This window comes from Thalassophryne amazonica, chromosome 6, assembly GCF_902500255.1.
Source record: "Thalassophryne amazonica chromosome 6, fThaAma1.1, whole genome shotgun sequence".
In the NCBI taxonomy this organism is placed as follows: Eukaryota; Metazoa; Chordata; class Actinopteri; order Batrachoidiformes; family Batrachoididae; genus Thalassophryne; species Thalassophryne amazonica.
In genome coordinates this window covers 30362334-30382519 of record NC_047108.1, presented here as the reverse complement: position 1 = coordinate 30382519, position 20186 = coordinate 30362334, and the positions used below count along the sequence as shown (strand labels likewise).

Genomic DNA, 20186 nt, shown 5'->3' with positions numbered 1-20186 from the left:
CGGTTCGAAAAATTAAGCTGGTTTTCCGTGAAATTTTTAACTGCTGATGAGAGATTTTGAGGTGATACTGTCGCTTTAAGGACTTCCCACGGAGCGGGACGTCACACAGCGCTCCCAGGCGCCGTCGTCAGCCTGTTTCAAGCTGAAAACCTCCACATTTCAGGCTCTATTGATCCAGGACGTCGTGAGAGAACAGAGAAGTTTCAGAAGAAGTCGGTTTCAGCATTTTATCCGGATATTCCACTGTTAAAGGAGATTTTTTTAATGAAAGACGTGCGGACGGGTCCGCGCATCGGGACGCAGCCGGCGCGGTGTGGCGGCACAGGAAAAACACCTCCGTGTTGATAACCATTTGTAAAATCCAGGCGGCTTTTGATGACTTTCAGTGGAGTGAGTATATGAGAAATTGTTTAACAGCTGGACATGTTCCAACTTGTCCTTAAGGCTTCCAACAGAGGTGTTTTTCCTGTGGCGGAGCGTCGCGGCGGCTGCGAGCCGACGCTGCAATCCGCCCGCACGTCTTTCCGCCCGCCGTTAAAATTTTCACGGAAAACCAGCTTAATTTTTCCAACCATGTCCACTTCGATGTGCCTCACAGGTTTAAAAAAAATTTTGATCAAACAAAGCGCCAGTCTCTCAGCAACTTCTCAGACAAAGGAATTCCGACGAGGGGCTGGACGACTCCTCCCACAAGGAGTGCTCACAGGCGAATGACGTCACCGACAGGCGTGGAAAAACTCACGCATGCGCACGAGGGTTCAAGCATGTCTGACGTAAAAACATATGAATGAAATCCATATAGTTTTTGAAAAAAATAAAAAAGACCTATACTTTATTGACAAACCTTGTATGTTGAGAGATTGAGAGAAAAGTGTCTTATTCAGCTACATTCATATGATATGAAGTCCTTTCCTCAGATTTGTGAAATTTACATGTTCTCTTCAAGCAGTCATCTTTATAAATCTCATTGGAACGGCACCAAACAAAAGTTCCAGCATCATCACCTTGCCCAATGCAGATTCGAGATTCATCACTGAATATGACTTTCATCCAGTCATCCACAGTCCACGATTGCTTTTCTTTAGCCCATTGTAACCTTGTTTTTTTCTGTTTAGGTGTTAATGATGGCTTTCGTTTAGCTTTTCTGTAAGTAAATCCCATTTCCTTTAAGCGGTTTCTTACAGTTCGGTCACAGACGTTGACTCCAGTTTCCTCCCATTCGTTCCTCGTTTTTTTGTGCATTTTCGATTTTTGAGACATACTGCTTTAAGTTTTCTGTCTTGACGCATTGATGTCTTCCTTGGTCTACCAGTATGTTTGCCTTTAACAACCTTCCCATGTTGTTTGTAGTTGGTCCAGAGTTTAGACACAGCTGACTGTGAACAACCAACATCTTTTGCAACATTGCGTGATGATTTACCCTCTTTTAAGAGTTTGATAATCCTCTCCTTTGTTTCAATTGACATCTCTCGTGTTGGAGCCATGATTCATGTCAGTCCACTTGGTGCAACAGCTCTCCAAGGTGTGAGAGGTTTTTTTTTTTTTTTTTTTTTTAGTCCTTCGGAGGAATTGTGAGTCAGATTTGACATTTTAATGCCTCATTGGTAAAGAAAGTCATACAAAACCCAATCATTGTTAAATTGACCTGTCACACCTCGTGTGAGTCATTGTGTCAGAGCTGTCTGTTGCTTTATAAAAAGTTTGATTGAAGTTGTTTTCCTGAATAACAACAGTAATCATCTTATTCCATCTCACAGCTGTCTGCTACCTCGACATCCAGAGCTGCCTTCCTACAGTGCCTCCGGTGGGGAATTTGGTGCCCATTCCACAAGTTAGCTGAGTGGAAAGGGGAAGAGATACGGCTTGTTTTGCATGGAGGCACAAAGCCAAACCCTCATGGAGTCATGGTCTACAGCACAGAAATGTCTGCCAAAACTCAAAGCCCTGTGCCGCACTCGACTCTGAGCACAGCCCAGGTAACACGCTGGCTGAAGAGGAACATCTTTTGTTTGAATGAACACTTGTCACTTGCCATGAATATACTCAGACAGCTCGGCTGACACAGATGTTACCCTGAAGGCAACAAAAACTGCGTTATCTAATTACCCTGCACGCCGGTGGTAGTAGTGCCTGTTGTTGCAATCGCTCTTGTCTGTGTGCAAAATAGTTCCGATACAGGACAGCAGATTGTCACCAGACTTGGAAACAATATTCTTTGGGTGAGTGTCCCCAGATGATTAACTTTTAGAGCAGATCGGTCAAAGGTCAAGGTCATCAACAATACAGTCTGTAAAACGCATTTTCCAGGATCTCTCTGCAACCAGTGGTGCTGGAGAGACTGTATTAAGCTTTAACCAATCAGCTATTCATTTGTAATCAAATGACATGAGTGGCATTATGATAAAGTGCCCTGGAATATTATGAAGCTCTTTAACATGTTGTGCATGCAGGTTTGTATTGCCCTTCAAATGCCTTTCATTAATTGTCTGGCTTTACATGTTGTATCATTTGGATGTTTTTCTCAACATACACAAAATCCTTAATGGCCCCTTCACACATAACATGAAGTTGGGCGAAAGAGAGAGAAAGTGGCCGAAAAAGGGCAAAAAAAAAAAAAAAAAAAAAAACGAACTGGGAAACTGCAAAAAAAATTCCAGCTGCTGTCAGGAGGAACAGACGGTCAAACAGGCGTGTACGATCCGGTGGTTTTGTGCATGCTTGTGTGCCTTCGTCATGCCATGCGAATGTTGCAAGCGCAATCAGATGGCAGTGCGTCCTCATCTTGCATGCCGTTCGGATGGGTTTCCAACACGAAGGACACGCGAATGTAGAGTGTGTGTGCTATGCCCAAATGGATGTAGCGACTGCTGTATGAAGCATTCGAGACGGCTCTGATTTTTCACGAGTGGCATTCGAATCCTCCTTTGTGCGCCATTTGGCCTCAATCGTGTTATGTGTGAAGGGGCTCTAAGTTATGTAATTTCTCTAAGCACCTGTTCAGCACCTCCACAGTAAAATAAAATAGAAGGTCTCTCATTATAGCATGTCTTCACGAAAGCCCAAAACATTTCAGCTGGTATTTAACCCCATTTTGCGAATCAGTGACCATAAGCACGTTGTGGTTTCTATTCAAACAACTTTTTCACCAAAGTGTGTGAAAGTCACTTGATTAAAAAACACTGGGGGCCTTATCTTCCACACTGTTCAAAGCCACTCACTGATGACTGCATACCCAATGGAGGTGTCATTTTCACACCCAGCACCCATGTTTTTAAAGCAGCAAATCTACTCCCGTTAAAAGTCCCAAATCTTCTCTGTGCACCCATGGGTGTGTTAGTCTTAAAACGAGGTGAATTAGTTTTCTTCCTGCCTCCAGCCCAACACACTAACAGAGAACAGAGAAAAGAATATCTGTTTTAAGTTTGAATTTTCACCCGCCTGCAGTATCACACACACAAAAAAAGAAAGATCTGGTCTTTGCACACTTCTCTCATTTCAGATATGTTTCCCCCAACAGAACCTACCTGATTTTGTTGTTTTACATATGTTTCTTGTGTGATACTGAAATATGTGAAACTTTTCCCTTCACAAAGGTCTCGGAGGCAAAGGATATGCTATCGTTCCGTTTTTGGACCGTTCTGGAAAGGAAAGCATCCAGCCTAAAGGCATCTTTGAAGACAAAGCAGGAGGATGTGTCATGCCGGAGATCATTTTCATCACCCTCACAGAGTAAATATCACCACATGCATGTGTGCTGAAGTCCCTTTTCAAGCCCATCCTATTTTTTTTCAGAGTTGTAAACATGGCAAAATAATACTTAAGAGCAAGTGAGAAGTTCTTAAGTGCTGAAGTCCTCTATGTGACATTGAAATGTATTTCAGTCTTTGCTTTTCTGTTCTCTTTCTCAAAATGACTTTGTGAAGAATGTGCCCCAAGTGTGCATTAACACCCAGGTGTAATCAGAGAAGTTCTAAGCAGCAAATATCAATGTGGGCTGTCCTCTGTGCTACGCAGCCCCTGGCGTCTGCAGCAGTGTTATCTCGGTGGTGCCACCTGCTCTCTGTGTGATTAGCATGCTATGATTAGGGTCTGAGGGCATGAAGGGATAAACTCAAAGCGGTTGGACCAGACTTTGGCCATCCTGTGCAGCCTCTTGGGTTCCAGGTGTCCTTATGCTGTATGTTAAGCACACTGCACATTTGGCCAGAGTGTGTGTTTAAGGTAGATGTTTAGGATTCTGTTGTAGTTAATGTCATCATCATCATATTTGTCACATTCTCAGAAGTTGATGCAAATACACAAATGTTCACTGTAACTGCTCTGCTCATAGCAGAAGGTGGAGCTGAAAAATCAGTGCAGGACTGATTTTTCAGCTCCATGTTGGGAAGAAATGACTGAAAATGTCTATTTTTTTCTTTCATTCAGTTGTCGGTTCATCTGATAGTTGTGGACATTGTTACTCGAAGATTTATAGCTGGTGAAAGTTATGGATTGTCCCAGTGTTGTTCCACATCATTGTTGCCTATTATGAACCGTAACAGCACTTATTAAAGTGCACATCATCTTATCCAAGGTCACATCGTCTAAGCTTGAAGTACCTTTTTTTTTTCTGCTGATCCCCTTTATGTTTTGTATCATTTGATGCCATCTCTGCCAGACTGTTCTCAATGTTTTCACAAAATTTCATCAAAATCTGTTTCAGTAACATTTCTTATGTACATTTTTAAGGGCCCCTTCTCACATAACACGGAAGACGCAGAACCCGGAAGAAACGCCACACTCATGGGGACACCTAGACAGATTTCACATCCAGCTCCAAAGTGACTGTCTGCTCACTATTTTCATGCTAACAGTGCGAATAGTCACACATTTTCTAAGTGTCAAGCGAGCTGTGTTGGATGTTTGTGTCTGTCACCTGGAATTTGGCCGACATCTGCGAATGGTTGTAGTGACAGGTGTATGAGGCATTGGAGGCAGCTCCAGTTTTTCACAAATGACATGCAATTCCTCCTTCGTGCGCTAGTCGCCTTCAATCGTGTTATGTGTTTCGGGGCCCTAATGATTTTTGGTCGTGTCCTGGATGTCCAAACAAAAACAACAACAACAAAAACCAAACAAACACAAAACAAACAAACAAAAAACAAAAAACAAAAAAAAAAAACAATGACAATTTTAAAATTTTTTGAAAGTGATTTATGGTTAGAGGTTAAATCTCAGCCATTATTACCTCTACCAACAAACAGAGGACATCAATATCAAATCAAAAAGGCCAGAATATAATGGTGAGTTTAATGGACTCTTGCAGATTCAAACAAATTGAAGATAGCAATAAAATTTTCCCTGCACTGGAACAGCATACAGTTTGTCCAGTAAAAATGTAGGTGGGTGAGAGAGTTAGTCTCTCCCAGTAAGACTGCGTAGACAATAACTCCAAAGCAACAAATATTATCTTGTAACTCACCCCATTAAAAAAAGTACATAAATGAAGTGATTAGATAGTAATTAACTTTAGCAAATCTGGTAAATCAATAATGAAACTTCCCAGCATAATATACCATGGGTGCCTGGCCCATCTGCTAGATGGTGATTGGATGCTGGATGAAGAACTCCTACAAAGGCCCTGTGGGCCATTGGTACCAGTGCTTGTTCCCGGCTTCCTTAGCATGAAGCGGATGAGAAGCGATGGAATCCCTTGGATAAGACACCAGTTCTGGGTGGATTATGGAAAATTATGAAAAGCTGTGGCTCAGATTACATGTAGTTTGCCTGCCATGTGCTGAACACTGGGCTCTTTGTGTGCTGCATGCCATGCACTGGTGCCCGGTGCTGCCAGTCTGTTGCAGGACTGACACATACAGACAAGCACATTCACTCTCAATTTAGAGTCACCAAGTCCTTTTAGTATTGTTGCATACTAAAACAGAAGTGAATTAATGGCAACAGTCAGTGCACTTTTGTGGTGTCATTAAGTATTCGGGCAATTACGGTTTTGGTATTTTTATCTCTATACCACCACCACAATGGTATTGAAATGCAATTCCCAATACCGGCATATAGTGTAGACTTTCATCTTTAATTTAAAAGGCTTAAAAAAACATTAACCATTGAGTAGTAACAGCCATTTTTAGGGTGGGTTTGTGTTATAAATAAATAAACAATGCACAGAGTTTTAAAACATTTAATTTCATTGCATGTTCACCTCACATATGATTGTGTGTTCAGTGGCTTAAAGCATTGTTTATTTATGTTTTGTGCCTGGTATATAACAGTAATTAGCTTGTTAGCTGTTTTTTATCGCTATTTGTGCCTTCTAAGTAAATAATGTGGTGATTAAATTCATTTTGCTATTTGTTGCATGAAGTGGTAAATGCGACTTATGCTCCGGTGGGACTTATGTATTTGTTTTTTGTTTGTTTGTTTGTTTGTTTGTTTTTTCCTTTCGTAAAGTGACATTTTTGAACAGGTGTGACTTATACTTTGGAAAATGGGTACGTAAATTTATGCGTGAGGGGTAAATTTTACTCAGCACATTTGACTGACTTCGTCATTATAGAACTGGCCACTATATATTTTTGCTTTAAGATACAAACTCTTTTAATCATCTTTTATCTTTGGACTTCAGCAGGATTTGTTGGGACCATCAATAAATTCCATAAGAATAATTTCTGACTGTATAAATACCATGACATACAACCCAAGTGAGATTAACAGCAGAAAAAAGTCAGGTTATCTTCAGTGTCATACATCAGTCACTTATCTCATCCCAAATTTAAGTACTGGTTATTGAAGAATGTAAATATAACGCAATGCTAAAATACCCTCGGCTGTATGAGCATTGTGTTCTTTATAATCTGCAGTTGTTTAATTAATTATTAAGATCCGATTGTCATCCGTACAGTTTATACATGTTCAAATCATATCATCATTTGTTCATGTTGTGCAAATCATGGAATATTTGTAGATCAACCTATGTGCATTTGCAGTTATTAATGACACAAATTTAACTCCATAGGATGTTAGCTTTGAGTTAGCAAAATTTAGCATGCAAGCTAACATCTGCAAAACTCTTGTAAATAACTCCAGAGGTGTTATCAGGTTACAAAACAGGGTTTTCAGTTTTAGAAGTGTTTATTTCTTGTTAGTATTTACATAATATACCAGAAACAAAGCTATTAGCAAGTAGCTACACCATGAGGTGACGTCACCGTGCTAACCTTGTAAATAGGTTCAGAGGTGTTATTAGGTTCCAAAAACATCGTCTTCAGTTTTATGGGCCGATCATACAGCACTTAATGAAGGGCAACGAAGCCCAAATGAAACAAGAAATCTGGACTTTCGTTTCCCATCTTTTTAACATTTGCGCAGCTTTGTTCCTGCAGCTGGCGCTTTATCAGGATTTTTAAACTGTCGAAAAAGTTGAACGAATGAATCCGTAACCCGCAATTTGTCCGTATTTTGTTTTGCTGTAGTTCTTGACGGTTTCTTATCGTTTGCTTAGTTTTTGTAATGTTACTGTTTAGTTTGACTTTGTTCGACCAGCTGAATGTTTTCACACAGTACAGAAGCCAGTTTGTGAGCGTTGTTGTGGAGGACAGCTACAGCTCCTCCACGGTGGAGCTGGTGTGTGCGGTGTGGTGCTTCTGCCACTGCGTGTGATGTGGCGAGTGCTGCCGCGGTCATGCCATGGTGCTGGCTGGCCAGGAAGAATTTGTTGGCTGCCTCCGCCAGCGCATGGCAGTCCGTGATCATGGTGTTGCTGCAGTTGCTGCACAAAAAGTCCGGCCGGTGTGCAGTGTTCATGAACTCTTGAGTTTGCAGTCCTCCAGCCTGTGCAGAGAGAAGATCCTGCTGGCCCTTTCAGTCTGACAGTTCAAAGGTTTTGAGGAAGTGATCCTTGATCGCTGTGTATTTGTTTGCAGAAAGGGGGCTTTGCAGGAGCACAATCAGCCGCGTTTCCGTGTAGCTGCTGAGTGCCAACACGATCCTTGATCGCTGTGTATTTGTTTGCAGCAGGGGGACTTTGCAAGAGCGTGATCAGCTTTGTTTCCGTGGAGCTGTGGGCCGACATGTTGTAATAATATTTCGTGTCATCTGCTGTGATCTCTCAGAGCAAACTGCGCCTCCGTTTGTGCAAACCAGGCAGCAGTTTACAGAAGCGTGACTTTCAAGTGTGGAAAAACTTCCAGCAGCAGCGGGCATTCCCATGTGAACAGTTTTGATCCACAGAGGTGTGACATATAAAAACAAAAAAACCTAGTGTGATTGCAAATGGCTGCATTCTTTTCTGAATGACATTTGAGTTGCTAAGTCATGTATGAGGCAGTCCTTTTGTGCACGCATGTACGTGCGCGTGTGCTACAACACATCCAAACCCTGAATGCATTCATCCAGAGTGAATCAGCAGGAGAGAAAGTGAAGTGTCTGTGTGTGTGTGTGTGTGTGTGTGTGTGTGTGTGTGTGTGTGTGTGTGTGTGTGTGTGTGTGTGTGTGTGTGTGTGTGTGTGTGTGTGTGTGTGTGTGTGTGTGATCCACGTACACAGCGCTTATGCGTGCGAGATCAGAACTGGTAATCAAACCCACACGCGTGCATGTGACTGACTGCTTGAGCCACACAGCCGCAGCCCGGTGATCAGAAATACCAGGGTTTTTTACGTTTAGCACTTCGTTTTTTTGTCAATATAACATACAGAACATAGCGAGGCAGTGAAAGAACTGTACACTACTACGCAGAAACAAAAGAAAATTAAGTAGATAAATGAAAGTATTAAAATACTTAAATAGAATAGTAACAATAAAAAAATTTTTTTTAATAAAATAAATAAATACCCAGTGAGGATGAGAGCATTGCAGTTAGCGGTGAGAGTGATGCATCAAAAGTCATGTCGAGTCCTTGCTTTAAGCTTTGGCCTAAAAGGTTCCTTTTTTTGGGGGGGGGGGGGGGGGGGGATTTTTACTTCAAGTTTAAACGTGATTATGTACTGGTTGATTATTTATTCTCAAGATTGGCAATAAATTTAGTTTTCAGAGTTTAATCATTTATACTTATATGTAACTAAAACTTGGATTAATTCTTAAGCAAATTTAAATTAAATGAACCAAGGACACGGCTAAAATCCCTCTCGAGAGGTAAAGGGTTTAAGAGAACACACCCACGCTAATTGCATTTAGTCCAACCACCTTAGCATCATAGACATTCAACCTGAAGTTCCTATAAAGGAGAAATGGGCATTCCATTTGAGATAGAAACAGTCCATTCTGTCCAGTAGTTTATATGAAAGGCATTCCAATGCATTTAGTTTGCCCAGCTCCTTGAGCCACTGAGCCACCAGAGGGGCTGTTGGAGATTTCCAGTAGGATATTGTCATTTTTTGTCCCAACAACAAGACAGTCTGAGTCCATTCCTTATCATTAAACGGGGAGTCTCGAAAAGGTGATGGATCCCCGATCACAAAAAGCCTCTGAGAAAATGGCACTTTGTGTTTAGCAATTTGTTCAATATGTCGATGGATCTCCATCCAAAAGCACTGAATTTGTGGACAATCCCACAACATGTGAATGAGTGTACCTGGCCCTTGCGAACACCTCCATCAGTTTGCAGAGGGTATAAGCTTTGCTTTATACATTTTATGTGGTGTCCAGTATAATCTATTCAGAAATACCAGTGTTTTGAAAAAAGTTAGAGAGAGACAGACAGCACTGTCTCTCTCTCTCTCTCACTGTGTCCCCCCTCCCCCTCTGTCGCGTACGTGCGCTTTTTGGGTGTACAGGCAGTGATTAGAGTTTTGGTATTTGAGAGATTTGAGAAATAATTGGTGTGTTTGCAGTGTGTATAATTTGGTGGAGTATTTAGGGTGTGTGGTTAGTGTGGTGGTGTTTTTTTTTTTTTTTTTGTAAACATGAGGCGTCTTATGAATGTTGAGCAAGTGTTTCAGGTTTTTTTTTTCTTTTTTAATTGGAGCAAGACAGCTCGCGCCGTGTGTCATCAGAGTCTGAACCAGACAATGAGGATTGAGGATTCTGATGATGAAGGACATGATTCCTCTTTTGTTCTGGATGAGGAACCAGAGCAGGTGGATCCGCCGTTGTGCACACAGATAGTCACAGTGGTTCAGATCATGCTCTTCTGTTTGCAGCTTCTCCAGGACTCAAGCACTACAGAGCCCATCCCAGCGCGGAGTCCTGGAATGCAGAGATGCAGACACACACTGCTCCAGCAGTGGCTCTAGGTGCATTTCCTTTAAACGTTAGCTTCAGTTTTGTTTTGTTCCTCTTTTGTCCCTTTTGCGCTCTTGATTCACAGGCTATTCAGTGGTAAAGCTCCTTCATCCACCTTTTCTCAATGATTTGTGACTTTTTTACATTGTTCCCTTAGTTCAGGAATCACCGTATGCAGTGTGACCGGGCCATTAGCTTCTGAGATATGATGGGATCAGGCTTACACAGAGCAAACTGGCTATTAACTCATTGAGTGCCATTGACGCTTAAACACGTCTTTTCAGATAGTAACGCTCAGCGCCAAAGACGCGTTATCGCGCCAATTACATTTTTTATGGGGGGGGATCAGCTGATCTAGCTTGTCTAAAAAAATTAGAGTTGTAATCACAAGGGAACCCATTCTGTGGGTGGTAGGAGTGTGAGTGTGGACCGGAGTGTTGGGAAGGTGTCGTAGTACGGACCCACAACAGGGGGCGCAAATGAACGGACAATGAGTAAGCCAAAAGGTAACAATTTAATGTTGTGACAACACACAACGTAACACACAGAATTTGTAAAGTCAATTAACACCAGGTGACGTGTGGGCAGGCTCGAAGATAGAAGACCCCGACGAGAGAGAGGCCGCGTCCCACACGGCCTCCACCACCAACGGTCTGAAGAACACAGGAGCCGCCAAGTCCCGAGTCCCCAGGTGACCTCTGTCTTCGGCTGTCGACCCTGGTACTGCTGGCAAAAAGCAGAGACAAGATGAATGAGTGTAAGTCCTTACACTCAGTGGTCTACAGTCTGTACACAGTCAGGAGGAGAACCTCCACCTCCGAATCACACACTCGTGCAGCTCTTGTCTAACCACTTATCTGTTCAGAGAGTGTGGCGCAGTCGTCGTCGTCACGCCACACGCCGAAGTCCCGGATAAGGCAACGTCCACAAGAATAAGGCTGCAAGAGAGATCTGGTTTAGTACACACAAAGTGTCAGATAGCAGAGAAAATACCTCTCGGTAGTCGATTTCTCGGCGGGGAGGTGGAGTTGCAGTCCGGCTTAAGTACTGGTGTAGATGAGTGACAGCTGGTGTGATGAGTGACAGCTGTCACTTCCTCTGGGTCTGGCGCCCTCTCGTGATTGGAGCCCGCACTCCAAGCAGGGCGCCCTCTGGTGGTGGTGGGCCAGCAGTACCTCCTCTTCAGCGGCCCACACAACACGGAGCGTGGCTCACTCTCCACAGTTGTGCGGACGTCTTACAGTTGTACCGCTCCTAATCTGAATAGTTTCCACCTGGCTGTCGCCCAGTGTCTGTCAAACTGTGATGCAGTCACGCTGCTCCAGTCATTCCGTCTTTTTCCTTGGAATGAAAAAACGCCGAGCGCACGACACACACCTCACACAAAGGCTGCTTACAAGCAAATGACGCAATCGACAGGCTCATGCAAGCACACGTGATTCAAATCCATCAGGTTTTTGAAAAAAATAAAAAGGTCCAATACGTGGGAGCCAGAGTGAAAAGACGCGCCGCTGAGAGAAGAGACAGACGGTGTCCCTCCCCTGACGTTTTTTTTTTTTGGTGCATTATACGATAGGATCACTTTTCATAATGTTTGAGATGTCACTGAAGCAAAAACAATTATAATCAAAGACATTTTCTCCTTGAAATGTTGCTTGTCACAAAAAGCCAATTTTCTCAGTTCAGAAATCAGCATTTTTAGTGATACCCACCCATGTTCTGCAGACAATTACTAAAGAATGGAAAGAGGTACAAGCAAACAGTTTTTTTCTGATGATAAAGGAAAGTCTGAAGTTTCTTTTCGTATGTTTGTTGTTGACATGGACATAGAACTCAATTTTCTATGGGTCTTGAAAAAACACTCAAATGCTGAAAAATCCTGGCACTGGGATGTTCTGAACTTTGAAAATTGCTGGCACTCAATGAGTTAAAAGCTAGTGAGAAATAAACAGTTCTAGCAGTGTGGGGCCTGGTTATTACTTGGATGGGAGACCTCTTCAGAACATCAGAGGCTGTGTGTGTTTCTCCAGGTAAAACTGGAGTTGTCTCAGGAAGGGCACAAATGAGGTGGGCTTCATAGATAATTGGCAAAGCTTCTGGGGAAAACCTGGAGAGACAGCATCCATCCCACTTTGGATGGAGCAGCTCTCATTTCTAGACATCTGGCCAATTTTCTTAAATCCTCCAAACCGTGACTATCCAGGGTTGGGACCAGGAAGCAGAGTTGTAGTCTTACACACCTCTCTGCAGCTTCTCTCCCCCTGCCATCCCCTCATTACCCCATCCCCGTAGAGATGGTGCCTGCTCCCAGACCACCAATAACCAGCAAAAATCTATTTAAGCATAAAAATTCAAAAAGAAAAAATAATATAGCACTTTCAACTGCACCACAGACTAAAACAGTTAAATGTAGTCTATTAAACATTAGGTCTCTCTCTTCTAAGTCCCTGTTAGTAAATGATATAATAATTGATCAACATATTGATTTATTCTGCCTTACAGAAACCTGGTTACAGCAGGATGAATATGTTAGTTTAAATGAGTCAACACCCCCGAGTCACACTAACTGCCAGAACGCTCGTAGCACGGGCCGAGGTGGAGGATTAGCAGCAATCTTCCACTCCAGCTTATTAATTAATCAAAAACCCAGACAGAGCTTTAATTAATTTGAAAGCTTGTCTCTTAGTCTTGTCCATCTAAATTGGAAGTCCCAAAAACCAGTTTTATTTGTTGTTATCTATCGTCCACCTGGTCGTTACTGTGAGTTTCTCTGTGAATTTTTGGACCTTTTGTCTGACTTAGTGCTTAGCTCAGATAAGATAATTATAGTGGGCGATTTTAACATCCACACAGATGCTGAGAATGACAGCCTCAACACTGCATTTAATCTATTGTTAGACTCGATTGGCTTTGCTCAAAATGTAAATGAGTCCACCCACCACTTTAATCATACCTTAGATCTTGTTCTGACTTATGGTATGGAAATTGAAGACTTAACAGTATTCCCTGAAAACCCCCTTCTGTCTGATCATTTCTTAATAACATTTACATTTACTCTGATGGACTACCCAGCAGTGGGGAATAAGTTTCATTACAGTAGAAGTCTTTCAGAAAGCGCTGTAACTAGGTTTAAGGATATGATTCCTTCTTTATGTTCTCCAATGCCATATACCAACACAGGGCAGAGTAGCTACCTAAACTCTGTGAGTGAGATAGATTATCTCATCAGTAGTTTTATATCCTCATTGAGGACAACAGTAGTTTTATATCCTCATTGAGGACAACTTTGGATGCTGTAGCTCCTCTGAAGAAGAGAGCCTTAAATCAGAAGTGCCTGACTCCGTGGTATAACTCACAAACTCTCAGCTTAAAGCAGATAACCCGTAAGTTGGAGAGGAAATGGCGTCTCACTAATTTAGAAGATCTTCACTTAGCCTGGAAAAAGAGTCTGTTGCTCTATAAAAAAAGCCCTCCGTAAAGCTAGGACATCTTACTACTCATCACTAATTGAAGAAAATAAGAACAACCCCAGGTTTCTTTTCAGCACTGTAGCCAGGCTGACAAAGAGTCAGAGCTCTATTGAGCCGAGTATTCCTTTAACTTTAACTAGTAATGACTTCATGACTTTCTTTGCTAATAAAATTTTAACTATTAGAGAAAAAATTACTCATAACCATCCCAAAGACATATCGTTCTCTTTGGCTGCTTTCAGTGATGCCGGTATTTGGTTAGACTCTTTCTCTCCGATTGTTCTGTCTGAGTTATTTTCATTAGTTACTTCCTCCAAACCATCAACATGTCTATTAGACCCCATTCCTACCAGGCTGCTCAAGGAAGCCCTACCATTAATTAATGCTTCGATCTTAAATATGATCAGTCTGTCTTTATTAGTTGGCTATGTACCACAGGCTTTTAAGGTGGCAGTAATTAAACCGTTACTTAAAAAGCCATCACTTGACCCAGCTATCTTAGGTTTAGAATTCATCATAGTACAGAAACAGCATTAGTGAAGGTTACAAATGATCTTCTTATGGCCTCAGACAGTGGACTCATCTCTGTGCTTGTTCTGTTAGACCTCAGTGCTGCTTTTGATACTGTTGACCATAAAATTTTATTACAGAGATTAGAGCATGCCATAGGTATTAAAGGCACTGCGCTGCGGTGGTTTGAATCATATTTATCTAATAGATTACAATTTGTTCATGTAAATGGGGAATCTTCTTCACAGACTAAGGCTAATTATGGAGTTCCACAAGGTTCTGTGCTAGGACCAGTTTTATTCACTTTATACATGCTTCCCTTAGGCAGTACTATTAGACAGCATTGCTTAAATTTTCATTGTTACGCAGATGATACCCAGCTTTATCTATCCATGAAGCCAGAGGACACACACCAATTAGCTAAACTGCAGTTTTGTCTTACAGACATAAAGACATGGATGACCTCTAATTTCCTGCTTTTAAACTCAGATAAAACTGAAGTTATTGTACTTGACCCCACAAATCTTAGAAACATGGTGTCTAACCAGATCCTTACTCTGAATGGCATTACCCTGACCTCTAGTAATACTGTGAGAAATCTTGGAGTCATTTTTGATCAGGATATGTCATTCAATGCACATATTACATAAATATGTAGGACTGCTTTTTTGCATTTGCGCAATATCTCTAAAATTAGAAAGGTCTTGTCTCAGAGTGATGCTGAAAAACTAATTCATGCATTTATTTCCTCTAGGCTGGACTATTGTAATTCATTATTATCAGGTTGTCCTAAAAGTTCCCTAAAAAGCCTTCAGTTAATTCAAAATGCTGCAGCTAGAGTACTAACGGGGACTAGAAGGAGAGAGCATATCTCACCCATATTGGCCTCTCTTCATTGGCTTTCTGTTAATTCTAGAATAGAATTTAAAATTCTTCTTCTTACTTATAAGGTTTTGAATAATCAGGTTCCATCTTATCTTAGGGACCTCATAGTACCATATCACCCCAATAGAGCGCTTCGCTCTCAGACTGCAGGCTTACTTGTAGTTCCTAGGGTTTGTAAGAGTAGAATGGGAGGCAGAGCCTTCAGCTTTCAGGCTCCTCTCCTCTGGAACCAGCTCCCAATTCGGATCAGGGAGACAGACACCCTCTCTACTTTTAAGATTAGGCTTAAAACTTTCCTTTTTGCTAAAGCTTATAGTTAGGGCTGGATCAGGTGACCCTGAACCATCCCTTAGTTATGCTGCTATAGACTTAGACTGCTGGGGGGTTCCCATGATGCACTGAGTGTTTCTTTCTCTTTTTGCTCTGTATGCACCACTCTGCATTTAATCATTAGTGATTGATCTCTGCTCCCCTCCACAGCATGTCTTTTTCCTGGTTCTCTCCCTCAGCCCCAACCAGTCCCAGCAGAAGACTGCCCCTCCCTGAGCCTGGTTCCGCTGGAGGTTTCTTCCTGTTAAAAGGGAGTTTTTCCTTCCCACTGTCGCCAAGTGCTTGCTCACAGGGGGTCGTTTTGACCGTTGGGGTTTTTCTGTAATTATTGTATGGCTTTGCCTTACAATATAAAGCGCCTTGGGGCAACTGTTTGTTGTGATTTGGCGCTACATAAATAAAATCGATTTGATTTTGATTTGAAGGGCATCCAGCGTAAGACTTGTGCCAAATACCAATGCGTATCCGCTGTGGTGACCCTGAACAAAACGGGAGCAGCTACAACATTTCTCACTAGCTTGTACATAATATATGAGAAACATGTATGTCAACACACAAAACAAAGCGGTTTTGAAAAGACCAGTGACTGATGGTGTAGCTGTTCTCTGATTGGCTGTCACCCGCATCACTCAAAAACAAAACGGATTAGATTGAAACAGAATGTGACTTTTTAACCTCTTAAAATACATCAAGGTTAGCCATCTTTGAACTTGTCCAAGGTCTGTGTCCCCTGTGAATTTCAAGAGTTTAGCAGTAATAGGACTGGACTTACGCTGCGCACGGACAAATGAACGGATGGACGAAAAGCCTTTGCAATACCCAATGGCCACATTTGATGGCCTCCGGTAAAAATGAATTTCAGCTAAGCGCCTGTTTTTTTGCAGTTTATAATGGAATTGAAAGTGTTTGCTGCTTAATTTTCCGTTATTTTTTCTGTTATTGACACCACGTAAGTGTGACCATCCAAAAATAATTCATGAACCCCAAGATTTAAAGAGGCTTAACACTGAAATAATGTTTTGATTAAATATTCCTTCTGCACAGAGTCAGAGTTTAATGAGATGCCACCATCTGCACCTTTTATTGAAACCCCAACTGCTGATTGCCTCTGTGTTTGTTACTGAAATGATTTCAATCACAGCAAACATGACACACACATCAACATCAGAATGACTCGAGTTTACCCCAGCCGTATACTCACTGATTTCTCCCCTAATGATGCAGTTAACTACTGTTGGGAGAGAAGAATACCATTGATCAACGCTTACTACAGGGGTGTACAGAAAAGGCTTTTGGCAAAGTTTATTAATGACATTTTCATCTATGTTGAAGTGTCCTCAGAGTACTGCTTGGCATTCAGGCAAGAATGGCATCATGAATCTCTGTCGTTCTTTGACTTTTGGGTGCCTAATTACTCTACACCTTTTTTCCCTCTATACTTTTCTCAAACAGTCTCATTCACACTACCCAAAAAAATAGTCATGGAAAATTTTCAAAAAACAGATTTATATTTATCCATTTTATATTTATGAAAGAATGGCCTCATACAGCATGCATTATGTATTACTATTGAGCCACTATTTACTGAGTACATTTTTATACACTCTTACAAACAAAAACTTGGGGTGATATACAGTAACCATCCTATCTGTCTGTCTGTCTGTCTCTCTGTCCGTGAGTCTTGTAAGCGCAACTCCATCTAAAATGTGGATTTCAATGCAACGATGACAACACACACATATGAAGGTGTGACTGCATGCAGAGTGAAGATGGGTTTGATTGTTTACTTCTACAATTTGAAGAAAGACTGTTCTGGTCGCTGCGCCACAACTAAGTGGAATGGAATCCTGTTCAGAATAATCCTAGCAAGCACTTTTCTTGGCATAGAGAACCATCTAATACTCCTGTAGTTACTGTATTCCTGGTGATCACCCTTTCCTTTCCAGACAGAGACAACAAGTCCTTTCTTGCAGTCCATTGGGATGCTACCCATAACTGACCAAACTGCATTTGGTACAGCGTATTTTTGCTGATATGTGACTGAAAGTGGCGTATGTGTCATACTGTTGGCCTGTCACATGGTCCTGCGGTGCCCCGCTCACTGTCCTGTCAGCCAGACGTGACTTTCAGATCGCCTGCTGCATGTCCACACGAACTGACAGTCCAGTCCAACTGGAACAGCCTGTCAGTGTGCGCGCTCTCCAGCCCGCCGCAGAAGTGATATATGTTTTTATGTATTTTGATGTGAGGACAACAAGCATCCACACGAGTGTGTCCATCAGAACACGGTGCGTGTTCTGCAGCTTTGGTGTCCAGGACCAGAGTTGTCAACAGCTGCCACGCCTCCGTCCGTTCAGCACACAGACCAAGGTGTCACTCTGTGATCAGATAAGAGGCGCCTCGCCTGCGGGGGTTGTGCAAACCACACGCATGCACATGTTAATGGGGGAAAGCAGGGGAGTGTGTTGTGTGGGCCGCTGAAGAGGAGGTACTGCTGGCCCACCACCACCAGAGGGCGCCCTGCCTGGAGTGCGGGCTCCAGGCACCAGAGGGCGCTGCCGCCTTACGGGAGCAGCCAGGGTGACAGCTGTCACCCATCACTGGACACAGCTGTTCCACTCAGCACGGGGGTATATCAGCAGGACGTCGTCTCCACCTCTGTGCCGAGATATCGCCTTAAGATTGAGGTAACCTTCTCTGCAAGCATATTCTGTATAATCTGATAAAACTTGTTAAACCTTTTCAGGACAGCTGACTACTGAAAGCTAATTACTTGGATAAGTACTCACCTTCCTGCTTTATTGTGACAAGAGGTGGAGGCGGCTTCTCCCCTCTCCGTTTACTGGGTGCTGTCGCATCCACACCTGTGTGTTTGTTGCTCTCTCCCGCCAGCAGTACCGGATCCGACGAGCGGAGGCAGTGGCCACCTGGGAATTCGGGACTTGGCGGTTCCAGTACTTCTGGGGTTCGGTGGCAGAGGAGATCTGGGTGGTTCCGGTTCGACTGGGACGGACGTCTCCTACCTTCGAGCCTGCCCACACGACACCAGCAGATTTCGGCTTAAACCCCAAATTATTGATTGTTGTATTAGTTGTGCTCGTTTCACAACAGTAAAACTTGTTATTCACCTTCCTCCATTGTCCGTTCATTACGCCCCCTGTTGTGGGTCCGTGTACCTACACTTTCACAACAGAGTGCGCAACACATGCACACGTATTGTGGGGGGAGCCAACACTCAGACACATAACATGTGCACTTGGCAACTCCACAGTTGTGGGGCACTTAGACAAATTTCACATCCAGCTCGACAGTGATTGTCTGCTGACTGTTTTCGTGATGATAGTACGAATGGCCACACATTTTCTAAGTGCCAAACGAGCACTGTTAGATGTTCATGTGTGTCAGCTGGAGTTTGGCCGACACCTGCCGTGAGAGGGTTTGATGGGCTCGCACAGCGCACACTCGGTCTTTCAGCTGCTGGTGTGCGCAAATAATTGTAGCAACAGGTGTACGAAGCATTCAAGGCAGCTACGAATTTACATATTTTGCATACGATTCCTGCTTCATGCGCACTTTGTGCGCACTTTGACCAAGTTCGCACTATGTGTGAAGTGGCCCTTACTCAAACATGCCCCAGTTGTTCCCGGTGTGTAGTGAGCGCCTTGCATAGCAGCACCCTGTCATCGGTGTGTGAGTGTGTTTGTGTGAATGTGAAGCATAATTGTAAAGCATTTTGAACATCTGATGCAGATGGAAAAGTGCTATATAAATGCAGTCCATTTATTATTTACCATTTACACCTCTTCTAAACCTTGGGAGAACGCATCATCATCTAATCGCTTGTGAACTTGCTGAATCGACACCATACACATCCTCTCTAGCCATTGTTTAGAATCAGAGTCAAATTTATTGCCAAGTAACTTCTGATACAAGTAATTTGATCTTGTGTCATTGGTGCATAAACAACAATAAAAGAAAATACTCCTGTAAGAAGTAATAGGTGCATAAACAACAGTAAAAAGAAAAGGCAAGAAATACTTCTGTAAGAACTAAAGGAGTCAAATAGACAAACGGGCAAAATTAAGTTTACTGTCAAATAGATGTAGTGGAATGGGGCTGTGCAGGCAGATGAACAGTTAGGAATAATCAGTCTGTACTTTGTGGGAGTTGGTGGCAGGAGGCAGGGTAAATAGGGTGGTCTCTGGCATTATTTATAAGTCTAGCTGCGGATGGAAATAAGCTGTTTTGGTGTCTTGAGGTTTTTGTCCTGATGGATCTCAGCCATCTGCCAGAGTGGAGGGTGACAAAAAGTTTGTGTTCTGGGTGAGAAGGATCGGCCACTATCTTCCTTGCTCGCCTCAGGGCCCTGGAGGTGTACAGGTCCTGAAGGGATGGCAGATTGCAGTCAGTCACCTTCTTTGCTGCGTGGATGACATGCTGCAGTCTGCTCCTCTCCTTAGCAGTGGCAGCAGTGTACCAAACAGTGATGGAGGAGGAGATGATGGACTTAATGATGGCTTTACATGGCTTTGAAACACTGGAACTTTGCTGGCACAGTGGTGCATTCTGGGAAACGCAGAAGGATTATGGGAAACATTAAAGCAACAAATAGAGAATGTGTTGAGAATTTTAAAACAAAAACTGCAATGGCGATGACCCTGTACTGTTTGCCCATGTTTGCAGGAAGAATGGGACAAAATAACACCTGAAACAGTTCATCACATAATATCCTCAGTGCCAAAAAAAAAAAGTATTTTCACTGTTGTGAGAAGGAAT

The 20186-nt window shown here is 42.7% G+C and overlaps 1 protein-coding gene across 1 annotated transcript in view; it reads left to right on the top strand.

Moving 5' to 3' along the window:
• The window catches only part of nphp4 (nephronophthisis 4), an 804312-nt gene that overhangs the window by 377938 nt on the left and 406188 nt on the right, over positions 1 to 20186 (top strand). The window contains exons 9-10 of the mRNA XM_034171910.1: positions 1758 to 1976; positions 3594 to 3729. Coding sequence (XP_034027801.1) covers positions 1758 to 1976; positions 3594 to 3729 — 355 coding nt within the window. The remainder of the gene's footprint in view (positions 1 to 1757; positions 1977 to 3593; positions 3730 to 20186) is intronic.